The sequence below is a fragment of the Lemur catta genome, chromosome 1 (assembly GCF_020740605.2).
Source record: "Lemur catta isolate mLemCat1 chromosome 1, mLemCat1.pri, whole genome shotgun sequence".
In the NCBI taxonomy this organism is placed as follows: domain Eukaryota; kingdom Metazoa; phylum Chordata; class Mammalia; order Primates; family Lemuridae; genus Lemur; species Lemur catta.
Window position 1 is genome coordinate 225,440,871 of NC_059128.1, and position 12,643 is coordinate 225,453,513.

The following is a 12,643-nucleotide window of genomic DNA, read 5'->3' on the forward strand; positions in this document are numbered from 1 at the left end:
TTATGAAGAAAAAATAAAAAGTAGTCAATGAAAATGCCACCAAAATTTTCAAAAGCCATTGCAACTAAACTATCCCATTTGATCAGAATTGCTGAAAGCTTTATAGGTTATTAAAAGAAGCATGTTTTTGGAAAACTTGTAAATTTGGTAAGTAAATTAGTGGTTATTCAACAAAATTGTCAAGAGAATCCTTAAAATGTTCAAAATTTGGTAAAGAAGGAAAAGACTAAAAATATATTAATAGCACATAGAGGCCAGGTGTGGCTCATGTCTATAATCCTAATACTTTAAGAGGTCAAGGCAGGAGGATTGCTTAAGGCCAGGAGTTTGTGACCAGCCTGGGCAACACAGCAAGACCCCAGCTCTACAAAAAATAAAAAAATAAAATTAGTTGGACATGATGGTATGTGCCTGTAGTCTCAGCTGCTCGGGAGGCTGAGACAGAAGGGTCTCTTGAGCCCAAAAGTTCAAGGTTGCAGTAAGCAATGATTGCACCACTGCACTCTAGCCTGACAGAGTGAGACCCTGTCTCAAAAAAAGAAAAAAGCCACAGTAAACAGAGATCAGCATTTTAAACTTTCACATAAAATGCTGATACATTGGCTATATTCATAAGAAGAATATAAGCAAACTAAATGATCATTGATGCTTAGCTTTTGACAAATTTAATATTATTTAAAATAATGCTTAGAAGAACACATTCAATTAACATATTCAAAAATAACATTCCAGAAGAATATATTTAGAAGAGTAAAAATGTACATTCATTGAATGTGTTCAAAAAATTGTCTTAGCCAGATGTGGTGGGGTGTGCTTGTAGTCCTAGCTACTTGGGAGGCTGAGGCAGGAGTAGTCCTTGAGCCCAGGTGTAGAAGGCCAGCCTGGACAACATAACAAGACCCCATCTCTAACAAAAAGAATAACTAAATTAGAAAATATTTTTTAAAGATTATCTTGAAAACAATTTTAGAGAAGTGTTAGATTTAGTAAATTTGGTGAAATTATCATGCAGTGCATTCATCTTTCAGCCAGCTAGCTTTGGGCACATTCGCTTGATTCTGCCACAACTAGGCTCTATAGAGGATGCAGCTGCTGTGGACTGTGCCACAAACCAGGGCCCAAGGAAAAATATATTGGTTTCAATAATCTCTATGCTAGATCACAGCATTCTAGCCTGGTAACAGAGTGAGACCCTATCTCAAAAACAAACAAAAAACAATAAGAATAAACAGAGATCAGCATTTTAAATGTTCATGTAAAATGCTGATATCTTGGCTATCTTCGTAAGAAGAATATAAGAAAACTAAACAATCCATTCTTAGCTGGCCGTGGCTCACTTAATCTATTCAGTATGTGCTGAGTAAGGCATCGTGGGACACAGCAAAGGCCACCATCAGGAAGATGCTCTGTGGCCCACACCGGCTGACTCAACACGAAGGCTCTTGCTGAATTCCAACCTCTGGGGCAGCCAAACACCATCCCCCTCTGGCTTTCTGACCTGAGTAAATGGATGTGGGACAGCCGGGTTGGTCTTGGCCTCCGTTGACGAAGTAGTCCACGTGGCCGACAGGAATCCGGATACCCAGATCTGGAAGGAGGCAGAGCACCATTAACTTCCTTATTTCAAGGGGATATTTTCCAGGTCCCACGTAAGGGCCCGCTGGCAGCAGAGCCCACCTCACTCTGAAGTGCTGAGATTTTGCAGCACAAGCCCTCCGACGGTTTTCTAAAGGGGGTTTTCCATGCCAAAAGGAACCAAAGAAGAATCCATTTATAAGACACTCATATTTGCCTAATTTTTTTTAAATCCCTTTACACAAGTTTTTATAAATCAGTAAATATTATAAACTTGGTCAATTTCATCATTGAATAGTTTCTGTTTTCCTTCGAGGAATAGCTCTGATAAGTATGTTTGGGGCCACATTTCTAGTCTCCCACAAAACATGTTTTTGTGCTCTCCTAAGTGGAAATACGATATGGCCCAAGAGCTGAGTTCCAGAGAGAGACTGCAGCCTCATCTCATCCTTGTGACCAGTCCCTGACCCTCCGTCTCAGCTCATCTGACCCCTCAGACTGGGTCAGGCACAAGTGCTAAAGACCCCGATTGTCTCTGTCATATTGCCTGTCACTACTGTACAATATCCTCTGTATGTTATTTGTTTAATGCCATCTACCCAAGGGCTAAGCCGTGACCTAGAAACTGTCCTGGAGTCCTGCCTTTCCCTCCTGCCCACGTGCTGCCCACCACACATCCTGTCAGATCTACCCCCAAAATATATTTCTCTCCATCTTTACTGGCACACCCTTTGCCCAAGCCTCCACCATCTCTCACCCAGACCACTACTGCAACCACCCTCTAAGGGCCTCGGGGCTTCCCCTCGTGCCTCCCGTGGTCCACTCTCGGCAGAGGAGCCTCAGTCACCGCCCTGTGCTCACTGCACTCCTTGCCAGGGCCGGGCTGGGCGGGCTCCCTCTTCTCCAGCCTCTCTCCGTACCTCTGCCTCCCCCCACTGCACTCTAGCCACGCGCGGGGTCCTCTCTCCTGTCTCTGGACAAGCCACATCCTCTCCCCTGTCCAGGCCTTCACTTTGGCTGCCCTCTCCTCCTAGAATGCTCTTCTCCCAGCTCTTCCCAGGGCTGACTCCCTCTCACCCGCTAAGTCTCACCTCCCTGGACAGACTTTCCCCGGTAATCCTGTTTGAAGTAGACCCCTCCCCAGGTCGCCCTCTCTCACGTCTGCTTCACTCTAATAACCACAGTGCGTAACTATCTTGTCTGTTTCCTTGGACAGCTCCACCACTGCCAGGCCTTTGCCTGTCTTTTTTCCTGCTCTATCCTCAATACCTAGCGCAGTGCCTGGCACACGGTGAGTGCCTAATAAATATTATTGAATGGAGAGATGAGTGAGTGCCTGCCCACATAGCCGGTAAGCTCCACGTGGGCAGAGGCCTTATTCGATGTCTCGTTCATTGCAGTTTTCTCAGTGCACGCTACCTAGTTCAATAAATATCGATTGAATAATAAAATAATTTTTTTTTTAGTCGCATCAGGAAGAGGCTCCAATTTTGAGGGGGCCTGAGAGGCCTAGCTCAGATAAATGGTGACCAAATAAGTCACCTACTTAGCAAATTTAGGAAAAGAAAAGATTTACTTTATTAATTAGCAAGGTTAATTAACGAAACATGGCTAGGCAGGGCTGTGGGTTTTGGTTTTGCATTGGTGAAATGAAGGCGGGAAAGAGGGTTAGACAGTAGGACTGCATGGGTTTCTTCCAGAATCATGAATCGGTGAGTCTTGGATGCTAAAAGGAGGCATCTGACCAAAGGGAATGAGAAGGAACATCTCTCACTTGAACTGCAAGCTCCTCTGGTCAGGGACAGAAATTATTTCTCCTTGCACCACCACACTGAGCACCGTGCCTGGCACAGACTCCATGGGCATTTGACATGGAGTAGAGTGAACAAGAATGCCCACCGCCTTTCCCGGTTGGTCAGAAGAGCGTAGTTTGATCATAATGGATTGAGAGTCGGGGGTCTTTCCTGTGTCGGTCACTATTGGAAGGGGATTCCCATTCTCCACTGGACTGAAGGGCTGGGCTTGTCCTCTGGGGAGGAGGGACGTCCTGACAGGCCTCTGTGCCTGGGCAGTGGAATGGCCCAATCCCCCAGGGCCGGGCATACCCATCGAAAAAGCAGCGTGACTTTCCCATAAGTCAGCCAGGCAGCAGTGTTCTCCCCAGTACAAGGTTTGGAGTTGAATCAGAGGTAAGACTCCCAAACATTTTCAGTGTATGAGGGAGAGTCTTCTTGCCTTCAGGTGGCTAAAAATAAATCCATTCTCTTCAGCGGTCACAGAATGACAGAGGTGGAAGAGACTTTCAATACCATGCTGGTAAACTCCTCACTGAGCAACAGAAAGTCAGAGAGTGGCAGGCACCTCTGCCCAGGGCCACACAGCAGGATGCCAGCCTCCGCGCCCCCACCCCTGCCCCGTGCTCAGTCCCTCACCCCAGGAAGGTCACCCCAGCTCACTGTCGGTATCTGTGTGGATGGCTTCCACAAAGCGGGCGTCTCCAGGATCCAAGCGCTCCTCCAGGCTGGCCTTGGTGTACTCGGGTCCAGCGGGGTCCAGGCCTGCGAGGACAGACTGGTATCAGGGGCCCTTTCCTCTCAGCTACAGGAACCCTGATGGGTCTGCCACCCACCTACCCTGGCAGCCCTTCCAGTTCAGGTCATAGAGTCTTCCAACAAGGACCCCAGGGTTGGGAGAACTAGCTCAGGACCAACCTACCCAGGAAACCCCAATCCCTGTTGTCTCTCTACAGGGAACCTCTCATTGGCTCAGTCTGTTTCTCTGGCTCTAAAATGAGCCTGATAACACCAAACAAGTTGGTAAGAGTTAATGTAAGTAATATTTTATTTTAGAGACAGGTTCTTGCTCTGTCACCGAGGCTGGAGTGCAGTGGCATGATTGTAGCTTACTGCAGCCTTGAACTCCTGGCCTCAAGCAATCCTACCACGTCAGCCTCCCAAATAGCTGGGACTATAGGCATGGGCCACTGAGCTCAGCAATAGCTACAATTTTTCTGAGTAGTTACTATGTGCCAGGCCTTGTGCTCGACAGTTTTCTAGACTCTAGTCCTCACAGCAACACAGTGAAGTAGATACTACTATTCCCATGGCTTGGTTTGGATCCCTTTCCTCCTTCCCCCAGCAAAAAGGCAGACCCAGCCACAAGGATTCAAAGTGCAGATAGCTTATCTGGGAGAAGGTGACAGAAAGCATGGCGAGGGAGTGGGAAAACAAGTCAGAGAATGAACAAAACATTGAGTAAGTTTGCACTGTTGGCAGCTGGGTCTGATCCCACCGGGGTCCTTCTGAGAATTCTGTAGACACGACTCAGAATTGTCCACGGAGGGCCCAGGAAGCTTGGGTATTTATCATGCAACTCTCATCCCTTATTGACTGAGGGTGGATCTGGAAGCATAAAGTCCTCCACACTCCCGCAGGTGGTTAACAAAACTGTCTAAAGGTGATTTCCACAGTGGGGCCAGGGAGGTATGTGCTGTTACAACCCATTTTATAGATGTACAAACTGAGGCTCAGAAGGAAATACATGGCCTCTCACACTGATATTAGAGAGTGTGCAATAATAATACAATATCATTTTATGCAAATGGACCACAATAAATAAATTTTAGTGGTAAAAGATGACTTGATGATGAAAACAAAGGGTCAACACTTCCTTTCGCTCCCTCAGAAGAAGCATTTCCAGGGCAATCTCTATAGCTCTAAACCCCGAGAGGATGGGCAGGGAGAAGTGTTACCTGTGATTCGTCCCAACTGGCCTTTGTAGAAATGTCCCACCATGCCCCCAACGTGGGCCCCCAGGCTAACACCAATGATGTGGATGGAGGACTCCGACACGCCCAGCGCCTAGGACAGGCATGGACAGTGAGTCACATGTCAGCCACAGCCGCCGCTGGCTTCAGAGTGACACACTTTCCTCCAAGGCTTCAGAAGCCAAGGGCCCTGGGCATGACACACTGGCCACATGTGCTTCTGGAAAAAAGGGTAGAGCTGTCATTATCAATCACTTCCTCTCTTCCTGGGCTCCTCACTGACAGCTTTCCTTTGTGTGTGAGTAAGGATCACAGCCATTCCCTCTTGAGGGGTGACTAAATGCCAGGCCATCTGCACTCACTGTGCAGTGTGCAATGGCACATTTTGCAAGGGAGCAGCCGAAGGCTCAGAGCTCCAATGACCTGCCCAAGGTCAGCACTCTATGTGGCAAAGTCAAGACTTGAACTCAAGACCAACATGCCACTATGTGGCTCTGCTTCGACCCTGAGCCTCCTCGTGTGGTGCTTTTTACTTTCTAACCCCTCTCTCCTCCGTAAGCAACCACAACACACCATAAACTCCTTTGCACCTACCAGAAGTTTCCTGAGGAAACGGGAGATCTCCAGGCTCAGCTTAACCACATTCTCCACGGCTGAGAAGTAGATCCCCGTAGACCCGTACACCCAGTCCACAGCAATCACGTTGGCATCTGCTGCATGCAGAAGGGCTCTAACAAATTTATCAACCCAGGAAGGCTTTGTTCCTAAAACCCTGAACATGGGGCCAAAAAAGGGTAGGAAAGATGCCAAGATGTTATCCATTGTCCTGAAAACCTCTAGTATCTCAAACCCAGAAAAGAAGTCAAAACTAAGGGAGGGAGGATGTAAGGAATAAATCACACAGCACTTTGAGCACAGGGAGGGCATAATTCCAAAGTTGCCAGACCTTCTACCAGCACATGTGGAGCCTTTGTGGAAATTATAAAAATGTGCCTTTTGTTCCAGGTAGATGCAGCCTGATGCCAGGGTTCAGAACTCAGGTTGGATTTCAGCCCCATCAGCCTTCACTCAGTCACCTTTGTGCAATGCATAAACTCCAAAAACTATAGGCACTGCACTGCCCCGTTTGTGCTTGTGTGGAAAAGAAAAGATAGCTTTGTACCTTAGAGTTACTGTGTGCAATCTTAATTCTCATTCTAGAATATAGGATCTTTCCTTGTGAATATTAAGTCATTCTTTCTTTCATTCACCCATTCATTCATTCAACAAACAATTATTGAGTACCTGTGGGCCAGGCAGTATGCTAGGTGCTTTCCAAAAAATAAAGACAAATAAGATAGAGTCCCTACCCTTCTGGAACTTACAGTGTAATAGGACTTCTCTAGGAAAAGAAGAATGATAGAAAATTTTTTTAGAAATCTTTCCCAATAGATTAGGATCAGAAAGAAGGTTTTCTCATGGCCCCCAGTAGAGGAGCAATGAGAGCATGATCGTGTGGACAGAGGAATGCACCCTTGGTGTGCACCAGGCATTGGGGTCGGGGAGCAGACAGAGCACCCAGCCCAACGAGCTCTCTAGTTCTGTTAGTCCTGGGTTAGAGGCACACACTCAGCCTTGGATAGTGGCTGAATGTAAGGTTTGCTAGAGGAGAGATTTTAAGAGTGAGGTGGGATGCCTAAGGAAGTATGTGGCTGGGTCCCTGGAGTCCATGGATCTGAGAGGCAGAAAGAGGCCAGGGCTCAGGAAATGGAGATCCTCCATGTGCTGCCTTTGTGTCTACCTTGTCATCGGATGCCCCCAAATCTACTTGCTCCATCCTGCTACCATTTCACCATACTCACTCCCTCTTTCCTCCCAGAAACCTTCTTCTGTTTCCAGCCTTGTCAGAGAGCTTTGGAGAAAAAGTGTTGGAAGGAAGGATGGTGATTGAATTGAGACTCAGTGATGATATATTACAACAAAATGTGGACTGTAGGCAACTTTAGGCATCAGAGAATTTGCAAAAGAGAAGTGCCTAGCTCCTGAGAACCAGTTTCATCAGTTATGAAATCAAGGAAGAAGTGAAGAAGAGGAAATAAAACTGTGGGTAAAAACACCATGCTGTTACCTCTGAGCAACTGCAAAAAGCCTCTGATCTCATTATCTGAGATGAATCATGTCATGCAACCCACACTTCAGGGAAAAGAAGATCACTAAGACCAACCCTCCAACCTCCCCTTGAATTCAGATATGGAAACCAAGGCTCTGCATATAGAGTGGCTTGTCCAGACATGTATATGTCTGTGAATGTGTAGACAAGACTGGGTGGAGGGGTATACATCCAAGACGGGATGTATATGACCAACAAGAATAAGCAATGTAATGTGTGTGCATGTTGACATGAGACCTCTTCAAAGACAGCAGGATGTGGGTGATGGAACATGTAATGGTCAGTAAAGCCATTCCTCCTCTTGCTTCTCACTAACTTCTTATGGCATTACGGTCACTTGAGAGTTCTTAGCTGAGAGAGCCTATTGGTTGGTTGGTTAACTCCCACCTGAATCCATGAATAATTAGTTTGGTTCCCAGAGTGGCATTGAACCCAGAGTTCTGGATGTCACTACTTTCTTCCAGTAGCTGCCCACAGCCAGGATCCGAAGGGGTAAAGAGGAGAAACCGGACATTGAGATGGGTGCCTTGAAGGAGCCTGGCGTTCTGGAAGTCAGTGCAGTTGGGCTGTGGGGTACGAGGTGCATCCCCTGGAGGAAAACAAAACAAAACAAGAAGCATCCAAAATGAGGTCATCTGTTCTCAGAAGGAAGAAAGATATCCTCAGAAGGAAGAAAGAAACAGGGGCTTACAGGCATGGGGTTTATCATCAGTCAGCTAGGGCGATAATCACTCATCATTTATTAAAGGTTGTGTCACTTCTGTAATCAAAACCTGTGAATATTTTTCACATTCGATATGAAAACGAAAAAATACCAGAGACTACGAATGCTGCTCAACTAGAGGAGAGAGATTAAATGCCATGGTGGAATGGCTATTGTTATGAGCTGAATTGAGTTTCACCTCCCAAATTTCATATGTTGAAGCCCTAACCCCGACTACCCCAGAAGGTGACCATATTTGGAGATAGGGTCTTTACAAAGGTAATTAAAGTAAAATGATGCTGCTAGAGTGGGCCCTAATCTAATATGACTGGTTTCCTTATAAGAAGAAGAAATGTGGACACAGACAGAGGGACGATGATGTGAAGACATAGGGAGAAGACAGCTCTTATAGATGGCGAAGGAGAGAGGCTGGGAGCAGATCCTTTCTTCATGGCCCCCAGAAAGAACCAACACTGCTGACACCTTGGTCTCAGACTTCCAGCCTCCATGACTGTGAGACAATACATTTCCATTGTTTAAACCACCCAACCTGTGGCACTTTGTTAAGGCAGCTCCAGAAAACTAACAGAGACTTCTAAAAGGAACCCTGGGCAACCAGATGGGAAGTCACCCTGGGGACCAGGCTCACTCTGGTCTGAACACTCTACCCCAGAAGGATTTCAACCCCCCGCTCCAGCCTAATCGCTTCTTGTCCTCACTAGCGGTCTAGAGCCAGGCCATCGCCTTCCAGTGCCCAACCCATGGAAAAGAGCTTAACAAGCTATACCTACTCCATAGCACCTTCCAACAGATACCTTTAAACTTGACATTTTCTGTCCAAGGTCATTAAAGGGCCTTTTAAAATACTGAACACAAAAGGCGGCATGAAACTCCTGCTTCGCAGGGAGCTGAAAATCTGGCCCGTCTTTAATACCCAGCATTCTTCCCCGATGTCCCCTTCTGTGATGAAGACGTGCGGTCCCTGACTGCCACACATCCCACAGGGAGACAGGCAGGAGCAGCAGGGAGCACTGGCCCGCAGCATACAGCCCAGTTGTGGCGCTGTTGGCAGCTACCAAGCATTACTGCCACAGGACAAAGCAATTCACAGAATCAGCTGTTCAGAGGACAGGCCCAGATTGAAGACTTTGATTTGCGTGGGCCCCTTTGCCAAGGAAGACAACAACTTTAGGTTTCTGGAGAGATTATTTGCCATCAGAGGTAGTGGGCCTGGGATGCTCTGGGACATGGTGCTATGAGTAAATGGTGGGAACCCCACCCTTGGAGAATACCTCCTGCAGCAAGGCCTTCCAGAGGAGCACTGAGGTGGACCAGAGGTTTCCCCAACACCACTTCTGAGTCTCAAGTCTCATCCCCAGTGTCCATGCCGAGCCCTTCTGAGCAGCCAGGTCTTGGACACTCCTGGGATCAAGCCCTCTGAGAATGCGGCCCGCAGTACATGGGAGAGAAAGACCCCTGAGTCTACTACCGTATCTGCCTTCCCAGCCTTTGGCTCTTTAAAGAAAGAATGAAAGGACTCTGCTTGAGCATGAGGTTTGAACCATGTTATTAATAAATCTGCTCTATTGGTCCTATAGGGAACCCTAGATGCATCAGAGAATTAAAAGTCCTTTTAAATGAGCACAATATATCACAAGCAAGCTCAGATAATCATCAAAGAATCAAAATCATCCAGACCACGTTATCTAAATAAAATGTAATAAAATTAGAAACCACTAACAAGGCTGGGCACAGTGGCTCATGCCTATAATCCCAGCACTTCGGGAGGCTGAGGTGGGAGGATCGCTTGAGGCCCAGAGTTTGAGACCAGTCTGGGCAACATAGTGAGATCCCACCTCTACAAAAAATTAGCCAAGTGTGGTGGCGCATGCCTATAGGAGCTTGAGGTTGCATTGGGTATGATCGTACCACTGCAATCACTCCAGCCTGGGTGATAGAGTGAGATCCTATCTCAAAAAAAAAAAAAAAAATCAATAACAAAAGGTATTTTAAAATACATTTGGAGATGTAAAACCACCCTTTTAAGCAATGTATGGGTTACAGGATAATCACAATGGAACTAGAGAATATTAAAAACTAAATGACAATAAAATGAGTACACATCAAAACTTGCAAAGACCTCTAAGTGCTAAAACAGCACTTAGAGGCATTAAGATAATGAATTGGGAGGCCATTAGACTGAGGCAGCTCTAGTGCTTTAGTTCCTGGGGAAGCTTAACTATACCCCAACTCATGGTGAACAGTCGTACCGTAGGAAAAGAAAACTTAAGGTTTACCAATCAGAAGCTGCCAACCAACCTCTCACTAGGAGCCTTAGGCTACTGCCCCATTGATTGAATGATTGATTGAGGCAGGGTGTTGCTCTGTCACCCAGGCTAGAGTGCAACAGCACAATCATTGCTCACTACAGCCTCTAACTCCTGGGCTCAAAAGATCCTCCCACCTCAGCCTCCCAAAGTGCAGGGACTACAGGCATGAGCCACCACACCCAGCCTACTGCTCCACTTTAACCCATCAAATATCTCCTTTGCCTTGCTCCACATGCACCTTATAAAATGTTCTCCTCATGCCACTTCGGTGGAGCCCTGAAAAGCTTTCAGTCTGGAGCTGCTCGATTCATGCATCACTGTTTGCTAACAACAACAACAACAAAAACCTCTTTAAAATCTTAATGTGTCTACAGTTATCTTTTAATGGGGGAAATACATAACCTTACACACAAACATTAGCGGGGAGATGGGAAACATTTAGATTAGGTAAATTAATCTCTTAACTCAGAAAAGAACACTACAGCAACTCCAAATAAAGTATAGGGAAAGAAACATAAAGACAATAGTTGAAACTAAAGAAACAGAAAACCATGAAATACGAGCAACATGGTTAGCAACTCAGTCATTGCAGTTTCTCAGGCCAAACTTCTTAGAGACATCTTTGAGTCCTCCCTTTCTCTCATATCCCGCATGTAAATGGTAAGTGAGCTTGACCATCAGAATAAAATATTCAGAATCCAACACTTCTCACCACCCACCCTGGTCCAAGCCACCATCATCTCCCAAAATTACTGCCCTAGCCCGTAACTGCTTTTCCCATCCTCACTCTTGGCCCTTTCAGTCTATTTGCAACATAGTAACCAGGTTTATCTTTTTAAAAAGTAAGTCCTGTCACATCTCTGGGCAAGTTGCAATTTTTTTTTTTTTTTTTTTTTTTTTTTTTTAGACAGAGTCTCACTTTGTTGCCCAGGCTAGAGTGAGTGCTGTGGCGTCAGCCTAGCTCACAGCAACCTCAAACTCCTGGGCTCAAGTGATCCTCCTGCCTCAGCCTCCCCAGTAGCTGGGACTACAGGCATGCGCCACTATGCCCGGCTAATTTTTTCTATATATATATTTTTAGTTGTCCAGATAATTTATTTCTATTTTTTTAGTAGAGACAGGGTCTCGCTCAGGCTGGTCTCAAACTCCTGACCTCGAGCGATCCATCCGCCTCGGCCTCCCAGAGGGCTAGGATTACAGGCGTGAGCCACTGCGCCCGGCCCCGAAAGTTGCAATTTTTATTCAGATTAAAATCTGAAGCTCAGACTCGGGTGGGGCAAGGGCAGTATACGTAACCTAAACATTTGTGCCCCCATAATATGCTGAAATAAAAAAGAAAAAAAAATCTGAAGTCCTAACAATGACTACAAGGCCCTCTGTGATCTGATCCGCCTGCTCCGAGAGCCATTTGTCTTAGCCTACAATCAATCGCTCACTCTGTTCCAGCCAGGAGTCCTCCTTGCTCACCCTCCTCCTGGACAGGTTCCTGGGAGGTCTTTGCACTGGCTGCACCTTCTGCCTGGAATGTGTTTCGTTAGGTACCTACATGGCTCACCTCCTTCTCCCTTCAAGACTTTGCTTGTCATATGCCACCTTTGCTACTCTAACCATCCTGTTTCAATTGGAAACTGCTTACACTCCTCACTTCATTTCTCTCAGTCTTCCTGACACTGATCAACTTATTTGTTTAGCAATCATCCCCTTCTAATCTACTATGGAATTTACTAATTGATTATATTCATTGTTTATTGACTGTCTCCCCCATTAGAAAGTACTTTCCAACAAGGCAGGGATTTTTATCCATTTTGTTCAGTCTACTGCCTAGAATAGTACCTGCCAACACAATAAATCCCAAAAGCTGGTCTGTTGAAAAGAATAATGAACTAGATGTGCTTTTGATAAGATACAGTAAGGAAAAAGGAAGGAAGTCACAAGTAAACACTATCAAGAGTAAAAAGGGGATATAATTATAGACACAGTAGATTTTTTAAACCATAAAAGAACACTTATACCCACCCAAAAGTTGAAAATATGAATATTTTTTCTAGAAAATGGGTAATTTCCTAGAAAAATAGAACTTAACAAAACTTACTGAAGAAAGAAAAAACAGATAATCAAAT

General features: G+C 45.8%; 1 protein-coding gene across 2 annotated transcripts in view; it reads right to left on the bottom strand.

The window, feature by feature from the left end:
* Window positions 1–12,643, bottom strand: part of PLA1A (phospholipase A1 member A) — a 29,376-nt gene that overhangs the window by 10,204 nt on the left and 6,529 nt on the right. For both annotated transcript variants that reach the window (XM_045540199.1, XM_045540200.1), the window contains exons 2-6: window positions 7,878–8,079; window positions 5,936–6,113; window positions 5,327–5,435; window positions 4,032–4,133; window positions 1,499–1,588 (exon numbers count right to left, since the gene is read on the bottom strand). In XM_045540199.1, the coding sequence (XP_045396155.1) occupies window positions 1,499–1,588; window positions 4,032–4,133; window positions 5,327–5,435; window positions 5,936–6,113; window positions 7,878–8,079 (681 nt within the window). The remainder of the gene's footprint in view (window positions 1–1,498; window positions 1,589–4,031; window positions 4,134–5,326; window positions 5,436–5,935; window positions 6,114–7,877; window positions 8,080–12,643) is intronic.